We start from the raw sequence: 15645 nt of genomic DNA, 5'->3' as shown, positions 1-15645 counted from the left end.
CTAAACACATCTTGTACGTCACAGCTACTGTTCGGCCTATGAAGCCGAAACGACGAGAGTAAAAAATCCAGTTATAAATTATTCAGCTGTCATAGGTGAACTGTGGGTCATGATTAGTGTATACCGCTGTCCAGCGCATCACTGCAAAGAAAAAAATATGCCTCCAAAAATTTGGTGTCTCTACTACTTTAGAACTTACCTGAATGATTTCCAGGCCTTCATTCTTCTTGTCTTCATCTGTGGAATGGCCTTGCTAAATGAATGCTTACTGGAATCGTATTACAGACTGGGAAAGTGAAAAAAAACTAATGTGTCATCGTGGTTTTTTGTTAATAATGCCTCACATTTTTGTATCTAGTTTTTTCACAATTCCTCAGTTAGCGCTCGTCCTTGTGGTGCTTTGTCCTGTCGTCATCTTCACGCATATTAACGAATTCACCCAACTGTCTGCTCTAATCTCCCTGTAATGGTTTCCTAAAGTAAAGTAAGGATTACAGTGCCCGTACATAAAGTACCATTGTTCACAAATGCTTAAACTTGAAGGAGCACTGAGCACAAATTGAATGTGTTCTATATCGGTAGGCCATAATGTTTTAATGGCAGAGAGGTTACTTTCACTGGTAATGGTGCCGTTATAAGCCTGAATAGACTAAAAAAAAAATCAAACATGGGCATTATCACCTTCGGCCATTTTCACAGGCAAACCTGCAGTGGTGTTAAAACATCACGTAGGCTAAGCTACATCACTTCAAAATGGTGACCATGAAGTCCTTTTCATTACTGATAAGAGTATGGATGGCATGAATGGAAATACAGTGTTCCATTTTTAAATCTAATTTTCTCTGTAATAAATGTCTTTTGTTGCCGAACAAACATTAACTTAGCTGGAAAGGGCCAAACAAGTGATTTTAACTGAAAAAATTGGACGGAGTTTTTCTTAGTGTCCTTTCAATCTGTTTTGGCTCAAGTAAATTTTCTTTTTTCACAAGGTAACGAAATTCACGTTTTCATTTGTGTCGTGTATGTTCTCGCACCTCAGGAAAGGACGACAACTGGGACTGGGACGACAGTGACGAGGCTGACGAAGCTATGGACTTTGTGCCGCCAACACCTCCAAGAAAGTCGCGATCAAGCAGTGACGAGTCGTTCTGCAGTGGTGCGAAATAAGCAAGAAGGATTTTTTTGTACTGTACAAAGATTTAAGTCAGTTTTCTGACACAAAGGTCACATTGCTGTATTGTTGAAAATGAAGACTATGCTAGCATATTAGATTTCCTGTATTGAGCCATTTGTGGCTTGTATGCAGTTCGAAAGCTATTTACTCCATTTTTTTTTCGAATCACTGCCTTCACATTTTGATACTGAATATAATTTTTTTAGAACTTCAATTTTGGCAAGACAACTGGTTTGGACTGCATTATCAGGAATTCATCAGATAAATTCGTGACTTTTTAATGGCAAAATTGCACTGTGATATGAAGTTGATTAAAACTGCATTTATGATGTGCAAAGGTATATGCACAGCTTTTCTGCAAGGCCATTGCAACCACACATGCAAGATGCAAATGTAAATAAACAATATATTTTCCTCTTGTGCAACAATGGTACTCTTCTGAACACAGTGGTCTGCTTTTCTGCTTTTTCATGCATGCTTCCCTGAAGGGTAGATCACAAAGAGAGCCAGCTGGCAAGCTGTGATTAGGGCGCCCATGATATTTGGTGTCTGCAAAAATACAAAAATGCATTATTAAACTTTCTGCATTACAAAATTGCATTTGTGGCACTACCAATGCGATCCAAAGTGGACTTTCAGACTTGTAATACCGGTGCAATTAGAGACAGCTGAAAGGGAGAACTTTGCTATATACAAGCACGTCAGTCTGCTAATGTTATGACTTGATTCGTTTCTGCTTCAAACGCCAAAAGGCACTGCAAAAGCAAGCCTTCCATCCTTCTTCACTTTCCTCATCTATGCTATCCTACCATGAATGCACAGAAGGGGTGGTGGTGATATGCTTGCCACTGCTGCGATAGTTTTCAGTGTTTTTGATAAGCAGGAGAATGATGGACCGAAACGAGCAGACTGTCATGCCTGCAGACAGAAAAGGTCTTTCCTTTGTCTCAACACCACACTGCACACTGTCTCTCAACACCACATGCAGTTGAGTCAAAGGTCATGGTGTTATGCATATGCTGTATCCCACAGCACTATTCGTGAAAAATTGTGCAATGATATGCTCCGCTGAAAGACTTCGCAGCATACCAAACAGTAATATCTATGCCACCTTGGCATAAATCAATGACATTTAAATATACATTTCTCTCAGTTCCTTAACCATAACTGCCAAGAAATAATGCAGACCTTGTGCGTGGAAGAGGGGGTAAAAGGGGGGCAAGTTCATTATTACACCATGTTTCACCCTCCAAAAAAAGAAGGGCGATACTGCCATATGCACAGGCACAAATGCACACCCACAATGCCAACAGCACAAAGTTTGCTAGCAAGCTCAGAATGTTCATGCTATTTAAACAGACTTCCAATTTCTGGTAGAAAAAGATACCTTTACTTGCATAATTTGCGCATCTGCACGGGTGTGCTAAATGCAGGCTTGGGAAGATTGGCGTGGCTGCGTCAACGTTTGCTGTTGCGAAAGGTGCGCCGTTTACCCAGCTCGCTTGTGCTGGCGGCTGCTTTCCCGGACGAACAGTTGTGTGCACGCCCGAATCCGAAACTACCGAACCGTTTACTGTTCGTTTCGCTGCTTGTCAGCCACGCCACATGCGCACGAGGGCGCCGTTTTATCGACCGTTATATACTTTGCCTCCCACTGATGGCTTCGCGATTGCATCATTGCGCCTTTATTGCTTTGAGCTGCGCACGTGCCTCATGCCATCCCGTGGGTTACTACATAGCTTGGGGAAGAGGGGGGGGGGGGGGGTATTTAGCCAGTGAGGGGTGCAAGATGGGGTTCTACGCATAGGCTTGGTTTATGGGGGTTTAATGTACCAAAGCGACTCAGGCTATGAGGGATGCTGTAGTGAAGGGGTCTGGAAATTGCCACCACCTGGGGTGGCAATATTAAGTATATATTGCGTGTTATGACCTTTGTAGAGATTTTTTAGGACGTGTTCGGAAAACTTTCGCGTTATTCGTGCACCCCCTTTTGAAGCTGTAATTTGAAGAAAAAAGTATAAATTACGCTAGTAAATACGGTAACTATGAATTCCATTAAGTTTGTCCTTGTAGAACCATGGAAATGGTGTAATTAAAGGCATTTGGTGTCTGATGTCATTTGTTTCCGTGAGGCATAGTTGCATAATAGGGAGACTGCAAATAAAGAGCTTTTCAGAAGCTTCTACACTAATTACACTACAGCATGCCTGGCAGCTTAGTTCATTGGGAGCTCTAAACCTAATGGCCCACAGAAGACTAGAATAGAGGAAACGAAAGGCTTGGTAAGATGTGCACAAAAGAACCTGGCAGTTTTGGAAAGCACCAAAAATGTTATTAGTTTGTTTAGAGAGAGAAAGTGTTTGAGTAATCATAACAGATAGCAGTTAATTTTACAAGGCAGAAGAAAAGACCGCCGCATGTTGTGTGTCGTGCTCTATCAATTTAGCTACGGCAATAAACATCTACCATGTGCCATGTCTACCGCCAGGGTTGGCTGTGGCGCTGTTGAGTTCTCAAGGTTAGGCTACAGTTAATTCACACGGGCAATGTATCGTGCCCCAGATGAGTGTGACTGCTTACCACATAACTGAAACGTCGCGCCTTCAAGACGTGGCAGGGAGAGAACCTGTTGCTCAGCTGGTACAAACAGTCCCGTCTCCCCACCCGCCTACGCAAGGGATCAAGCACTGTTTCTTTTGTGTGTCTGGCAAGTTTGCAGCTCGTGCACTGTGGCAGTGGTGGTCCAGCCACTTGAGTTCTGGAGCACTTTTTGGAGCAGAAAAATATTCATTTTGGAGTACCTTTATATCAGAACAGTAATAGTGGACCAGCACGAACGGAATAAAGAAGTCACCCAGAAGAGTTTGTTACTAATAAGATCAGGTTCAGCCATGTGTAGCTCGCAAGAAAAAAAAACAGAAGAAATGTGTTCACAAAAAAACAGAGTCAACATTTTATTAGTGCTGGCACTATCCTGCACGCAAGTTCAGCCAAGTGTACTTCACTAAATGTCTAAAGGACACGTTCACTACAGTATGATACAACTTAAAAAAACGGCAGTTGTTAGCACTGGGCCACGGTCCGCGGCGTACTGTATCACTCCGCTAGCCAGTCACAAAAGTAAATGAAATCAGATGTTTAATGTTTGACATTATTAAACAAGCCAGGTATCAAAATTCTAGAGCTCATAACTTTTTTTTTCTCATGATTAGCTTCTAGTTTAGGTGACAAGAGCAGTTTTAACAACGGACTATTTTTTGTGTGGAGGAATTCTGTGCACCAGTCCTGAATGTGGGCGCAGCTTCACTGCAGACATAAGTTGTATTCGACCATAGAACCATTTTTTTTTTGTGTTGGCACTATCCCAATGCTTCTTGGAATCATTCACAAATTCATCAAGCTCACGAAGCAAATCACCAATGCCAGAATTTCCTTGTTCCAACACAGCTTGACCTCGTTGGACCTGCTCCAATCTTTTGTTCTTCAACCCAGATAATACTTCTTCGGCCCTCTTCAGGGTTGACCAACATGATGCGCAAACATGGAGGAAGGAAAACCCGGGAAAGGCCCTCGCTATCCGAGCTGCACGCCAAAAAAATGTGCCGGAAGTCACGCGCCTTTGCAAGGACTACTGCGAGTCTTTGGCCGAATGTGCAGCCAACGTAACACTAGGCGCAGCGGAGTCATCTACTGCAATGCCTGCTGCGCACGTGCCAGTGCGCTGAGACGGCGATCAAGTAGGGGGAGACGGCTTCAAACAATGAGACTTTAACCGCCCCTCCAGAGTTCTTTCCTTCCTCCATGTACGCGAATGAGCTGGCTGCTAAATTCTACCACAAGCCAGCCCACCAGCGCCCTGGGTTGCCAACTGCAGAAATGTTTTAGTAGGTTGCCAACTGAAAGCCTGAACGGCTACAAAAATAGTTGTTTTCCCATGACCGCGTCTTCTTTTTGGCGCAGCTAAGGCGCAATATTGATCAATTTGCCGCTTTTGGAGCAGACTGAGGCAGCAAAATGTAAATGTATCAGAATGGCGCAATTGGAGCACCACTGCTTAGTGATACCTGTGGCAACATCCTGTTTCAGAGGGCAGTTCTGGTAATAACAGTGATTTTCCCTTTTGATTCCCAGCTGCCCATGTGAATACTGCTTGATTGGACATAAGTGTTTAGGAAAGCAGAAGAGACAGCTGCTGCCATAGTTCATTTGGTAAACCACCACATGCAATGTGCAAAGGTTTGATCTCCCACTGGTGGTATATCTTCTTGTGAAATTATCTCCTATATTAAATAATTGCTTACTTTCCTTCCCTGAGCAAAAAACAATACTTCCTACAGTTCTTTCGGTTTCTGAGATATGACTATTTTATGCGTGGCCCCATAGTACACATTCACATGCCCAGCCCTTATGCAATAATGGTTCCTCCTATGCATACACATATTTACAATCTTTTTCCAAAATACACAGCCCAAGCGTCTGCTTCTAAGCCGTGTAAATGGGCTAACTATACTTAATCTTGCAAGTCATTTGCAGCAGCACTGTGAAAGATAGATCTCTTTTGTCCAATCAAGGCCAAGGAATACAACAAATAGTGCCTCAGATATTTCAGCAGTGCTGTAAATATTTTAATGCGATAGCATTAGTGGGGCTGTGAAGGACAAAACTGTCTGGCATAGGCAGCTCTGCATCAAGCCTCCACTTGCCAGGTAGTGTTTAGAGAGATTTGCCTCTTTCCACCTGTCAATCGTCCCCCTCTAGACTAGTAGGGGAGAGGAGGACACTGATCAGATAATGACTCGGACAATGGCAGGCTTGCATGAAAATTATACGGATTCCCGAAGAGCTTGCCATGCAGAAATGAGGTTTGTGGGAGCTATTTCCTGTCACATTACTCAGAAAGAGCAATCTGGGTCTCGCAAGCCCCACCAGTGGCTGTGTTCAAAACAGCCACCTGCCATTGCAGCGGCGCATTGCTTAACCACTGCGCCGGTAATGGTGTGAGGATTCAACACGATACAGCAATGCGACACATTTTGCATTGCTGCATAGTCGGAATTGGAACAGAATCAGTATTGGAATGACTAGGGAGTGAAAGACAACGGACTCGGAACTGGAACATAATGGAATACATTGGCGAGTGAAAGAACAATGCTCTCGCATTTCCTCTGCATCACTCCAACTGATCACCCTTAAATTTTAATGCAACAGCGTTAAGGAGCCTGTGTCGCAGAAAAGCCGGAGTGAGTGTCGTTGGCCGTGAGCGAAAAATCTACGAAAAATCCCCAAAGAAACAACCAAGGTGGCAGGCAGGCCTCCTAGGTCACGTGACCTTGAGGTGTCATCACAACCAGCCCACTGGATTACTGCCCACCATGGCAGGTGGCAGTCAAATTAATTACTAGTTGCGAAAGGTTGCTCAGGAAGAGTAACCTGGGTCACACAAGCCCCACCGTTGGCAGCACCTGCCATCGCAGGGCATCGCATCGCTTAATAACCGTTGCACCATTGCACCAGGAGTGGTATGAGGACTCCCAGGGATCTATGAATGTAAATTAGAGAATGACCAATTTCACATATATGGGTATTAACCCGTCAACGCTATAGCATCATACCTTTAAGGTGAAGCTTAAGTGTCCCCTCCAATTTTTTTCATACAATTATTGCAGTAACTGAAAAGGTAGTTCAGGATGGCGTTTTGAAAGAATAGCGAGCATTTCATTCACAGGTTAAATTAGCAAAGAATGTCCACATGAACACCACTGCAGAGGCCTACTGCAAAGTGGTGTGCCGCCATTTTTAAATATGCCGCCTTAAAAATACGCTGAGTCGGCCGGGTCACTCCATGTAACAGCTGGACACTGATGCTCTTTCCTTCGCAGTGATAGAGCCGGCCAGTTGCGGGTTGAGGGGCACAGAGGAACGCATCTTGCAGCGCATGCCGTTCTGATTGGCTCAGATCGCCACAGAGCCGCAAACTATTCTTGATATGGAGTATGGCACATTATAGCCCATAACAGGCAAGAAGGAAACTGCAAACTAATTGCTGCATCATCACTCATTGTGACTCTGGCTCTTGAGGTAGGCTAGCCATAGTATTCGTAGCTTGGTTCCATACACAGTGCAAGGTGCTTTCTGAAGCAGACAATATAAGGAATGCTCACATTACCTTCGTGCAAATACGCTAATTTTCCTTTTGAAGTGCCAAAACTCTGGCCCTTATCATACAAGCGTGTTAGCACGCTGCTATTGGAGCCACAGTAGTTGACGCACTAGCTTGCATGAGTGGATGGGTACATCTAAAGAGCTGGAGGCAAGCTGGCAATTAAGCAGGAGCCTTCACCACTAATGCACAAGTACGTGTGATATAGCCATTCACGATCTCGCTATACAGTGCAGAAATTATGTTACCAGCAATTAAAGCTTGAAAGGCTGACGCGCATCAAGGAATTTTTGTTTGGCTGTGACCATGTCAAGGCATAACCTCAAATATTTGTGTCTGCTACTTCAGTGGAAGCCTGAAGAAGCAACAATAACACGAGCCTTCAAGAGAAAAATTAAGCATACTTACGTAAATGAATGCATCTTCACAGATGAAACCATACAGTGTCCACAGGCTTGACACAATGAAGGCGGACACGATCAGCGGAAATGGAAGAGTTTCAACACTTTGTGTCCGGACGACATGAAGCTGCAGCACCAAAAGCATATTTCAGAAATAGTTCGAATTCCCTTAATGACGAATGCTTCTCAAGGTCTACTCACCAGGCTTGACAGAGGTGAAGCAAAGAACAAGAAAGCTGCAATGCAGCCCATAAGGCCAACAATAGAGAGTGCAACATCCTTGTTGTTGATGAAGTAAGTGACTTCATAGTAGACGCCAGCCAGTACAATAAGGAGGACAAAGATCTTCCAGTTCAAGGAGCCCTTTCAGTAGAGGGAAAAAATAAGCACGGCCGTTAGCAATATAGCGCACCAATTTTCCTAACTCTAACTTACATAGTGGTCAAATTTTTAGGGGAAACCCCAAGGTGGAGTAGATTTGTAATGAGGGAGTAATTACTCACTGACGTCAGTAGAGCGACTGCTCTGTTGAAGCGGTGGTCCCGGGTTCGAACCGCGGACCAGGACGAATCTTTCTTAGCTACAAACTTTCTGAGAAAGCTGTATAGCTTTCCTTTGTAGCCGTATGGCTGCGCTCGGGTAGACTTATTACAAATCTGCTCCACCGTGGGGGATTCCCCTAAAAATTTGACTAACACTGTTCCCACTTGAAATTATTGATCAATTCGCTCTCGCCCTACCTTAAGCTTGCCATCCCGGTTAGCTCAGTTGGTAGAGTGACTGCTCCAGTGAAGCGGTGGTCCCGGGTTCGAACCCCCGACCAGGACGAATTTTTCTTTAACTACGAAGTTTCTGAGAAAGCTGTAAAGCTTTTCTTTGTAGCCGTATGGCTGCACTCGGGTGAACGTCAATGAACTTACTTACATAAAATGTGCATGCAATTGTGGCTGTACATTGGAAGAAAGTTTATGCATATTGAAAAAACTTGCAAGGCTGCACAGACGTGTTACAGCCTTGTCTTCTTGTGCCATGTGAAGACTACACACATAAATGCTTGCATGGCACACCAAGTACTGGAAGTGTTTAATACTTGAGCACTGTCTAAAAACAATTAGCATTTCTTTTATGGTGAGAAGAGAGTTTATGTAAGCAAGTAAAATGTTTGTTTCAAGACATCACTTCAGCATGACAAACTTGTCATTCATCTTGTAACTCAAGCTTGGTAAGTGCCTAGAAATATATCTGTGAGCACATGAGCAACTTTGCCAAAATATTAGAAGTGCAGACAACAGTTTCAAATCACAGCATGTACTGATTATGCACCAACTCATCTTAAAAGAAGTTGAGAAATTAATGCTCGCATGTACTATGCTTTCAAAAGAAGTTAAACAGATTTACAAGCAAGAAAGGTAGTAAGTGCCACCAATGTAAAGGCTACTGCACATCCCTTATGGTTAGAAAAATGCACCGGTTACAGAAATAAAACTAGTAAATGGAGGCTTTCCAAGGTTCACATCCAATTCTATACAGGCTGCATAGCAAGCATCTCACTTCCAACTCTGCAAGCATTTACTCTCTGATAGAGAAGCTTCCTCCATTCACAAAAAGGCTGTAATATAAAAGGCAAAGGAGCTTCAGCATTTTTGTGCACATAACATGCTAACTACTAACCACTACACAGCTGTCCACAGGACGAACAATAACATCGAGCAATAACTAAGCTGTGAGAAACTGTACACTAGAGGTTCACAAGTTGGTGTACATCAGCTATGACAGACGTCACAGGGGACGGCTGTGGTCTAATTTTGACCACCTGGGGTTGCTTAACATGCACTGACATCGCACAGTAGAAGGATATTTTTGCACTTTGACACCATTGAAATGTAGCCACCATGGCTGTGATTCAATACTGCAGCCTTGGGCAACTCCAGCACTGCAGCTGGTAGCACACAAAGTGCGAGAGGACCTAATGCATGCTATTTGCATGTACACTTGCTTGCATCGTAATGAAGGTTCCCAAAGATCATGCTGGCACTACATACAGACTTGCACCTCAGGGCAACATCACATTTGCATTGTGTGCAAAGGTACTACTAACTTTCTTAATGACACAGGACTAACCTATGCCCTGTCAGCATCCTCGAGCGTATGTGCTGGCGTGTGTCAGCCTTCATCTTTTACCACTAGCTGTCACCTGCAGTAAGTAGGCACATAACCGAGCTAAGAGTGTGGTGCTATCTCTTGACGTGGCCTTAAATCATATCTCAGTCATACATGTCGTGCAAGACAGGTGATCGCCCTTTCTGAGAAACATTGAAGAGAATATCTACTGCTCTTAAAATGTGGCACTGCTTCCAGGCACTGTCCACAAGGTTCCAGTGCTTATCAAGGCTGCTGCACACACAAAGGTCGATTAGCTCCAACTGCAACATCAGATTGCCATTTCTTATTGCCACAGCAAAGAGAATGACCAATAAGTTGCAATCAACCTTCTCAGTTTAAGGTGCCTTGTGCCTCTGTTTAGAACTCTGCCTCAATGTTTACAGCACACTTCACATCAGTCCCACATTGCAACCTCTGCCTTCCACTTGCAGCAATAGTTCCTAATGCTTGGGAGTGCACAATGGTCCAAGAGTTAAGGTGTGTTGCAAAGAAGCACAGTTTGATTGAAACATGAAGATGGCACTCCCTGTACACAAATCAAGATATCAAGATGGCCTTCTTTTTTCGAGAAATCTGTTTGAAGTGATCAGGTGACCTAATATAAGGTACAAAGCCAATTTCCATGACCACTTGTGCCTTACAGCTTTTGTATCTGTTTTTTCTCAAAGACAGTGATGCCTTTGAGCACGAAATTCCCACAGTTCATTTAATGCATTTAAACATGCTATGAGAGGTACGTTTGCCCATTCTTTTTCTTCTCAATTTTTTTTTTATGCCCTTGAAGCTTTATAAGCCTCAGCCCCTGCGGTTGATGACTTATCGTTTGTAAAACTGATTGTCTATGCTGCATGTTGAACTCCATCATTTGAGTACAAAGCACTTCCTAAAGCAGCCTAAAGAGATAATGTTCCGCCACTGAACTGCACGTCTGAAGTGAAACAAGAGTATCGTTCAGGTAAACTGCAAATTTTTTAGAAGACTGGCCACACTAACAACAGCAATATTTGTACACACAGAAGCAGGCATCTCTAGTGAATACAGAAAAAACCGTATTACATTAGGTACTCTTAACAAATATGTGCTTTGCTACTACTTCTGAAGCAAAGTGTCCTTGAGCCTATTGCTTGAAAAACAATCTGGTGACCTCCAAGATCAAAGCCAGCTTGAAGGGAATGTTTTCAGCTTCATGCCTAATTCAGTTTCCTTCCGTCTTTATTTCTTTCTCAAATCAATTGAAGCATAAGTGCACCTTCAGCCATGCCCAATGCAACAGGGGTCTAGATAACTGCTTCCAGGTTGCATGTGGCCAGCAAACCACATGCTGTGTACAACTTCGATAATATAAACAGCAGCCATTGTTTGCCTCCTGTGGTTTTTAGCAGAATGAAAGTACTGTTGAAACAATGCATAGTGGTAAAGAAAAAAAATTAAAGCTCCAACTCAGGCTTTATGGCTTCTTTCATTTGACTCTGATGCAAATCACATCATCACCATCATCATCAGCCTGACTACACCCACTGCAGTGCAAAGGCCTCTCCCATGTCTCTCCAATTAACCCTGTCCTTTGCCAGCTACATCCACGCTTTGCCTGCAAAATTCTTAATCTCATCAGCCCACCTAACCTTCTGCCGCCCCCTGCTACGCTTACTTTCTCTTGGAATCCACTCCGTTATCCTTAATGACCAGCTGTTATCTTGCCTTCGCATTACATGCCCTGCCCAAGCCCATTTCTTCCTCTTGATTCCGACTAGGATGTCATTAACCCGTGTTTGTTCCCCCACCCACTCTGCCCACTTCTGGTCTCTTAACGTTACACCTACCATTTTTCTTTCCATGGCCCGCTGCGTTGTCCTTAACTTAAGCTGAACACGTACGTGAGTACCAGTAAGATATAGCTGTTGTGCACTTTTCTCTTGAGGAATATAGGTAAACTGCCATTCATCACAATAGCAAACCACAAGCATACAGTGAAAAGACTGAGCAAGATGAACGCATCTGGTCTGCCTGAATTCTCAGGTTTCAACTTTACTCTGGATTATACAAGCTGGTGACAGCCTTGATTCCTGGCCGTGGCTGCAAAATAATGATGTGAAACCACTACGGCAAGGCATAATAGTTTACAGTGTGAAGCACATGCCAAAAGCCACACCAACATACCTAAAGGTCAGGGACTCAAATTTTTTTGAGCAAAACTGAGTTTTTTTCATTATTTATTTAATTATTTATTCCAAGTTTAATTTACATGTCAAATTTTATATTGCTTATATTTTTCCTTATTTTTCACTGTTCAAAGGTCTATTTGTGAATGCATATAAAACTTGAATTGAAATGGGCAGCTTTATAAAGATGTACAAACGAGAAGTGATCAGCTGCACTGAGAAAGTTTGCACATAGTCTGTTTCGATTCTTCTAATCATGCCCATGAACAGGGGTCAGGCAATGATCAGCTGCACTGAGAAAGTTTGCACATAGTCTGTTTCAATTCTTCTAATCATGCCCATGAACAGGGGTCAGGCAATCGACTTCTATTGGGACATAATTGTTTTAAGTTACTGAAATGAAATGCTTTACAACTGGCTACAAAGCAAACTAGATCAGCCCCACTATGCTTTACATTCGCAACACCTAGAATTGAAGCATTCGTTAGAAATATTGAGGGGGCAACCGCCCCCTTGCTGTTCCCCATGTTCCGGGGTCCCTGCCCAAGGTTCCTGCATATTAAAACTAAGTGAGCAAAAAAAGCACATATGCAGGGTCAATCACACTGAGCGTGAACACGGCCCCGTGTGGCTGCGTGCGTGCGGAGCACCATTACGACCAAGCCTGTAGCAAACTCGTGCAAAGGGGCAGATGACACGATACACCATGTCGAGGTCTCTTTTCTCGTGCGCCATTCTGCATTGATTCGTGACTACGTTAGATGCAATGGCATTCTGCATGTGCGCGGCCACGCGGAGCAGTGTTCCAGCTAAGTGTGATTGACCCTGTACATGTTTGTCAGATTCAAATGTCTTATTGCATATACTGTAATTCCACCAAGACACTACCAATGTAGTAATGTTGAAGCCAAGCAGAATTCTAGCATGCTGGCCGAGAAGCTATGACAAAATCAAGTCGCATAGATCTAAAGTGACATGTATGACAAACAAGGAATACTTTACTCCTCCATGCCTCTGTCTTGTGTACGTCCTATACAACTGAGAATAAGGCCTTTTTTCCCACAAAGAAAAAAAGCAAGGTAGGGAGGTAAGTACTCTATGCTATAATTGGCAACTATTCGCATGAGGCACTACATTTAGTGGAAATAAGTGGAGATATGATAAGAGGAGCCTTTTGAGGGACAAATATATGAAACGATATGAAATAAATTAAGCAGTGTGTAAACCACAAGATGGATGTGTGCCACCAGTGCTGCGCAGTACATCCTATCATTAACCAGCGTAGAGATAATCGCGCTGAGATAAGAACCATCGCAGGGTGAAGAAAACGCTACGTCGCATTGCTGACAAAATACGGAAGAAACGCATTCGCAGGCTGGAGTAATATACTTACTTTGATTTTCGTGTACGAATAGAAATACCCTAGGAAGCTCGCCTGCAGCAGGAGGCCAATGGCATTCACCCATATAAGTATGCGGTCCTCTTTCATTAAACCGTACTCGAGCCAGAGGAAAGTGCTGGAGGCGTTCCGAAACAAAAATGAAAATGTAAACAGTCAGCCACCATTTCAAGTGTCATGTTCATGCACTTACGCAAGTATTCCGGCCAAAAATGGCAATGGGGATAAGTCATGGGTTCCACCCTTCTCACGCACTTTTCTACATATTTGCCTGGAATCAGAAATAGAAATGTATTACGGGAATAAGTCACGGGTTCCACCCTTCTCGCGCACTTTTCTACACATTTGCCTGGAATGAGCAATGCAAATGTATTAATGTCATGCACATGCCAGCAACCTCCGCGCAGCACAGTACAGCGATCAGTTTCGTTGTGCACGCGAGTTTCGCGCCACGTCTACGCGGCGAAATGCCGATCGCAGCACATATTTCGATGACAAGTTAGAGCGCATCTAGCCGGCACTTACACTCCGCTAGCGTAGTTCACGATGGTGAAGACGAGCGCCAAATCTCCTACAATAGTCTTGATGCTTTCCTTTGAATCCATGGTACAGTAGAGGGCTGTGATGGTTCACTTGCAACGGCGAGGAGTTGAGCAGGCAACCATTAATCATTTCCAACCTGCAGCTGCGAAGGCAAACACATCCCCTTCGAATGCTGAATCCGTGCCAGGCAGTCCAAATTAATAACAAAACTCCATGTGACTAGAGCACATGTTGCCAGCGTAAAACCCAAACGCCACCGCGCTAGCCGCGGCACATTCGTTTGGAGTCGGCTGAAGCCCGAGATAGATGTTATCGCGGAAACTGGTAGAGAAGCTGAGAACGCCGATCAGATATGAGCACATTTTATGCTAAAGTTATTGCGCAGCCTATTATACTGACGAATATCTTCCCATAATTTTCTTGAAGCTGGTTTGGTGAGCGCACATTTTAAAGCAGCGATTTGACTATAGATATCTTTCATACACAACGGCAAATTTAAATGTTGGCAAGACGGGCACCCCTCAGCGACAGCTGCGAACCATGAAAATTACAGATTCCTCGTCAGAGGAAGTCCAAGAAATGCGTTGAGCAAATAGGAGCAGGCCGGACTGCCTACTAAGCCTCAATGGTGAAGGGATCTCATGTATTTAACGCATACCCTCATCGAAAAAGTGTAGAAAATTTCTCTCTTGGTACTTAGAAGCCGGGGGAGGGGTTTGATTATCTCACTCTCCGCTCCCGTGCCTCGTCCGACCATGTGGGGGAGTCAACATCTTTCCCATAATTGGCTTTTGGGAAAATGAAATGGCGCAGTATCTGTCTCATATATCGTTGGACACCTGAACCGCACCGTAAGGGAAGGGATAAAGGAGGGAGCAAAAGAAGAAAGGAAAGAGGCGCCGTTGTGGAGGGCTCCGGAATAATTTCGACCACCTGGGGATCTTTAACGTGCACTGACATCGCACAGCACACGGGCGCCTTAGCGTTTTTCCTCCATAAAAACGCAAAAAAGTGGTTTTGTTTCGTACTAGCAACAAAAAACATAGAAAACTGTTTGGCTCACACGAGGTTGTCACAATTGGTAAACAAGCGCAAAGTTATTGTGAATTTTTAGCACAAAGCGCTGTTCTTCCTGGAATGACCACGGAAGCATGCCCTCAGTAACACCGCCATATTGAATCAATGGAGACGCCTCCCTCTGTAACGTCAAAATTGACATGCCTTGTCACGATTGACGTCACGAACAAATGAAACGAAAACGAAATGAAACATAAACTACGGCGCGTACTCGATGGGATGCAGACGGTACTATAGCGTTGCTTGCAAGTACTTTATTTTAATTAAGGCAGTTTTCGTTGCTGTCGGGCGTACACCTACTTCTGGGCTAAAAGCTTCCCAGAGACGACGGAGGCAAAACTAAAGCAGAAACAAAAAGCAAGGGTAAGCATGTTTATGAAATGAGTTCGCCGACTTTGCATGTTTACCGCGGAAAAAAATGTCATTCTTGTAAGGAGCATCGCAGAAATTTCAGTGTTTCTTAATATATTCATTTTTCAGGAGTTTACTGTCTCTCATTCCCTCTGCAAAGAACGTTCAGAATAAGTTTCATGGACGAGAGAAATGTTTTATTATTCTTAAGTTCAGTA

The 15645-nt window shown here is 43.7% G+C and overlaps 2 protein-coding genes across 2 annotated transcripts in view; one reads left to right on the top strand and one right to left on the bottom strand.

Annotated features, from left to right (window-relative positions):
* Positions 1 to 1519, top strand: part of LOC144124899 (uncharacterized) — a 60697-nt gene extending 59178 nt beyond the window's left edge. The window contains exon 12 of the mRNA XM_077657846.1: positions 1040 to 1519. Within this exon, the coding sequence (XP_077513972.1) occupies positions 1040 to 1167 (128 nt within the window). The 3' untranslated portion in view covers positions 1168 to 1519. The remainder of the gene's footprint in view (positions 1 to 1039) is intronic.
* Positions 1520 to 1566: 47 nt separating this feature from the next.
* LOC144124900 (sugar transporter SWEET1-like) lies at positions 1567 to 14201 on the bottom strand. The gene is made up of 6 exons (XM_077657847.1): positions 13982 to 14201; positions 13650 to 13727; positions 13451 to 13574; positions 7937 to 8098; positions 7743 to 7862; positions 1567 to 1723 (listed from the first exon to the last, which is right to left on the bottom strand). The coding sequence occupies exons 1-6, from the start codon at positions 14059 to 14061 to the stop codon at positions 1643 to 1645; spliced, it is 645 nt and encodes a 214-aa protein (XP_077513973.1). The 5' UTR covers positions 14062 to 14201; the 3' UTR covers positions 1567 to 1642.
* Positions 14202 to 15645: the final 1444 nt, after the last annotated feature.

This window comes from Amblyomma americanum, chromosome 3 (assembly GCF_052857255.1).
Source record: "Amblyomma americanum isolate KBUSLIRL-KWMA chromosome 3, ASM5285725v1, whole genome shotgun sequence".
Taxonomy (NCBI): domain Eukaryota; kingdom Metazoa; phylum Arthropoda; class Arachnida; order Ixodida; family Ixodidae; genus Amblyomma; species Amblyomma americanum.
The sequence above is the reverse complement of the archived record's forward strand: the minus strand, read 5'-3'. Positions and strand labels throughout refer to the sequence as shown.

Bases quoted from the DNA above. Each gene is read 5' to 3' on its own strand.
- LOC144124900 (XM_077657847.1), bottom strand. From the start codon at position 14,061: ATGGATTCAAAGGAAAGCATCAAGACTATTGTAGGAGATTTGGCGCTC. The intron at 13,575-13,649 runs GTAAGTGCATGA...GAACGCCTCCAG, and splicing joins TTTTTGGCCGGAATACTTGC to CACTTTCCTCTGGCTCGAGT. The intron at 1,724-7,742 runs GTAAGTATGCTT...GTATTTTTGCAG, and splicing joins GTGAAGATGCATTCATTTAC to ACACCAAATATCATGGGCGC.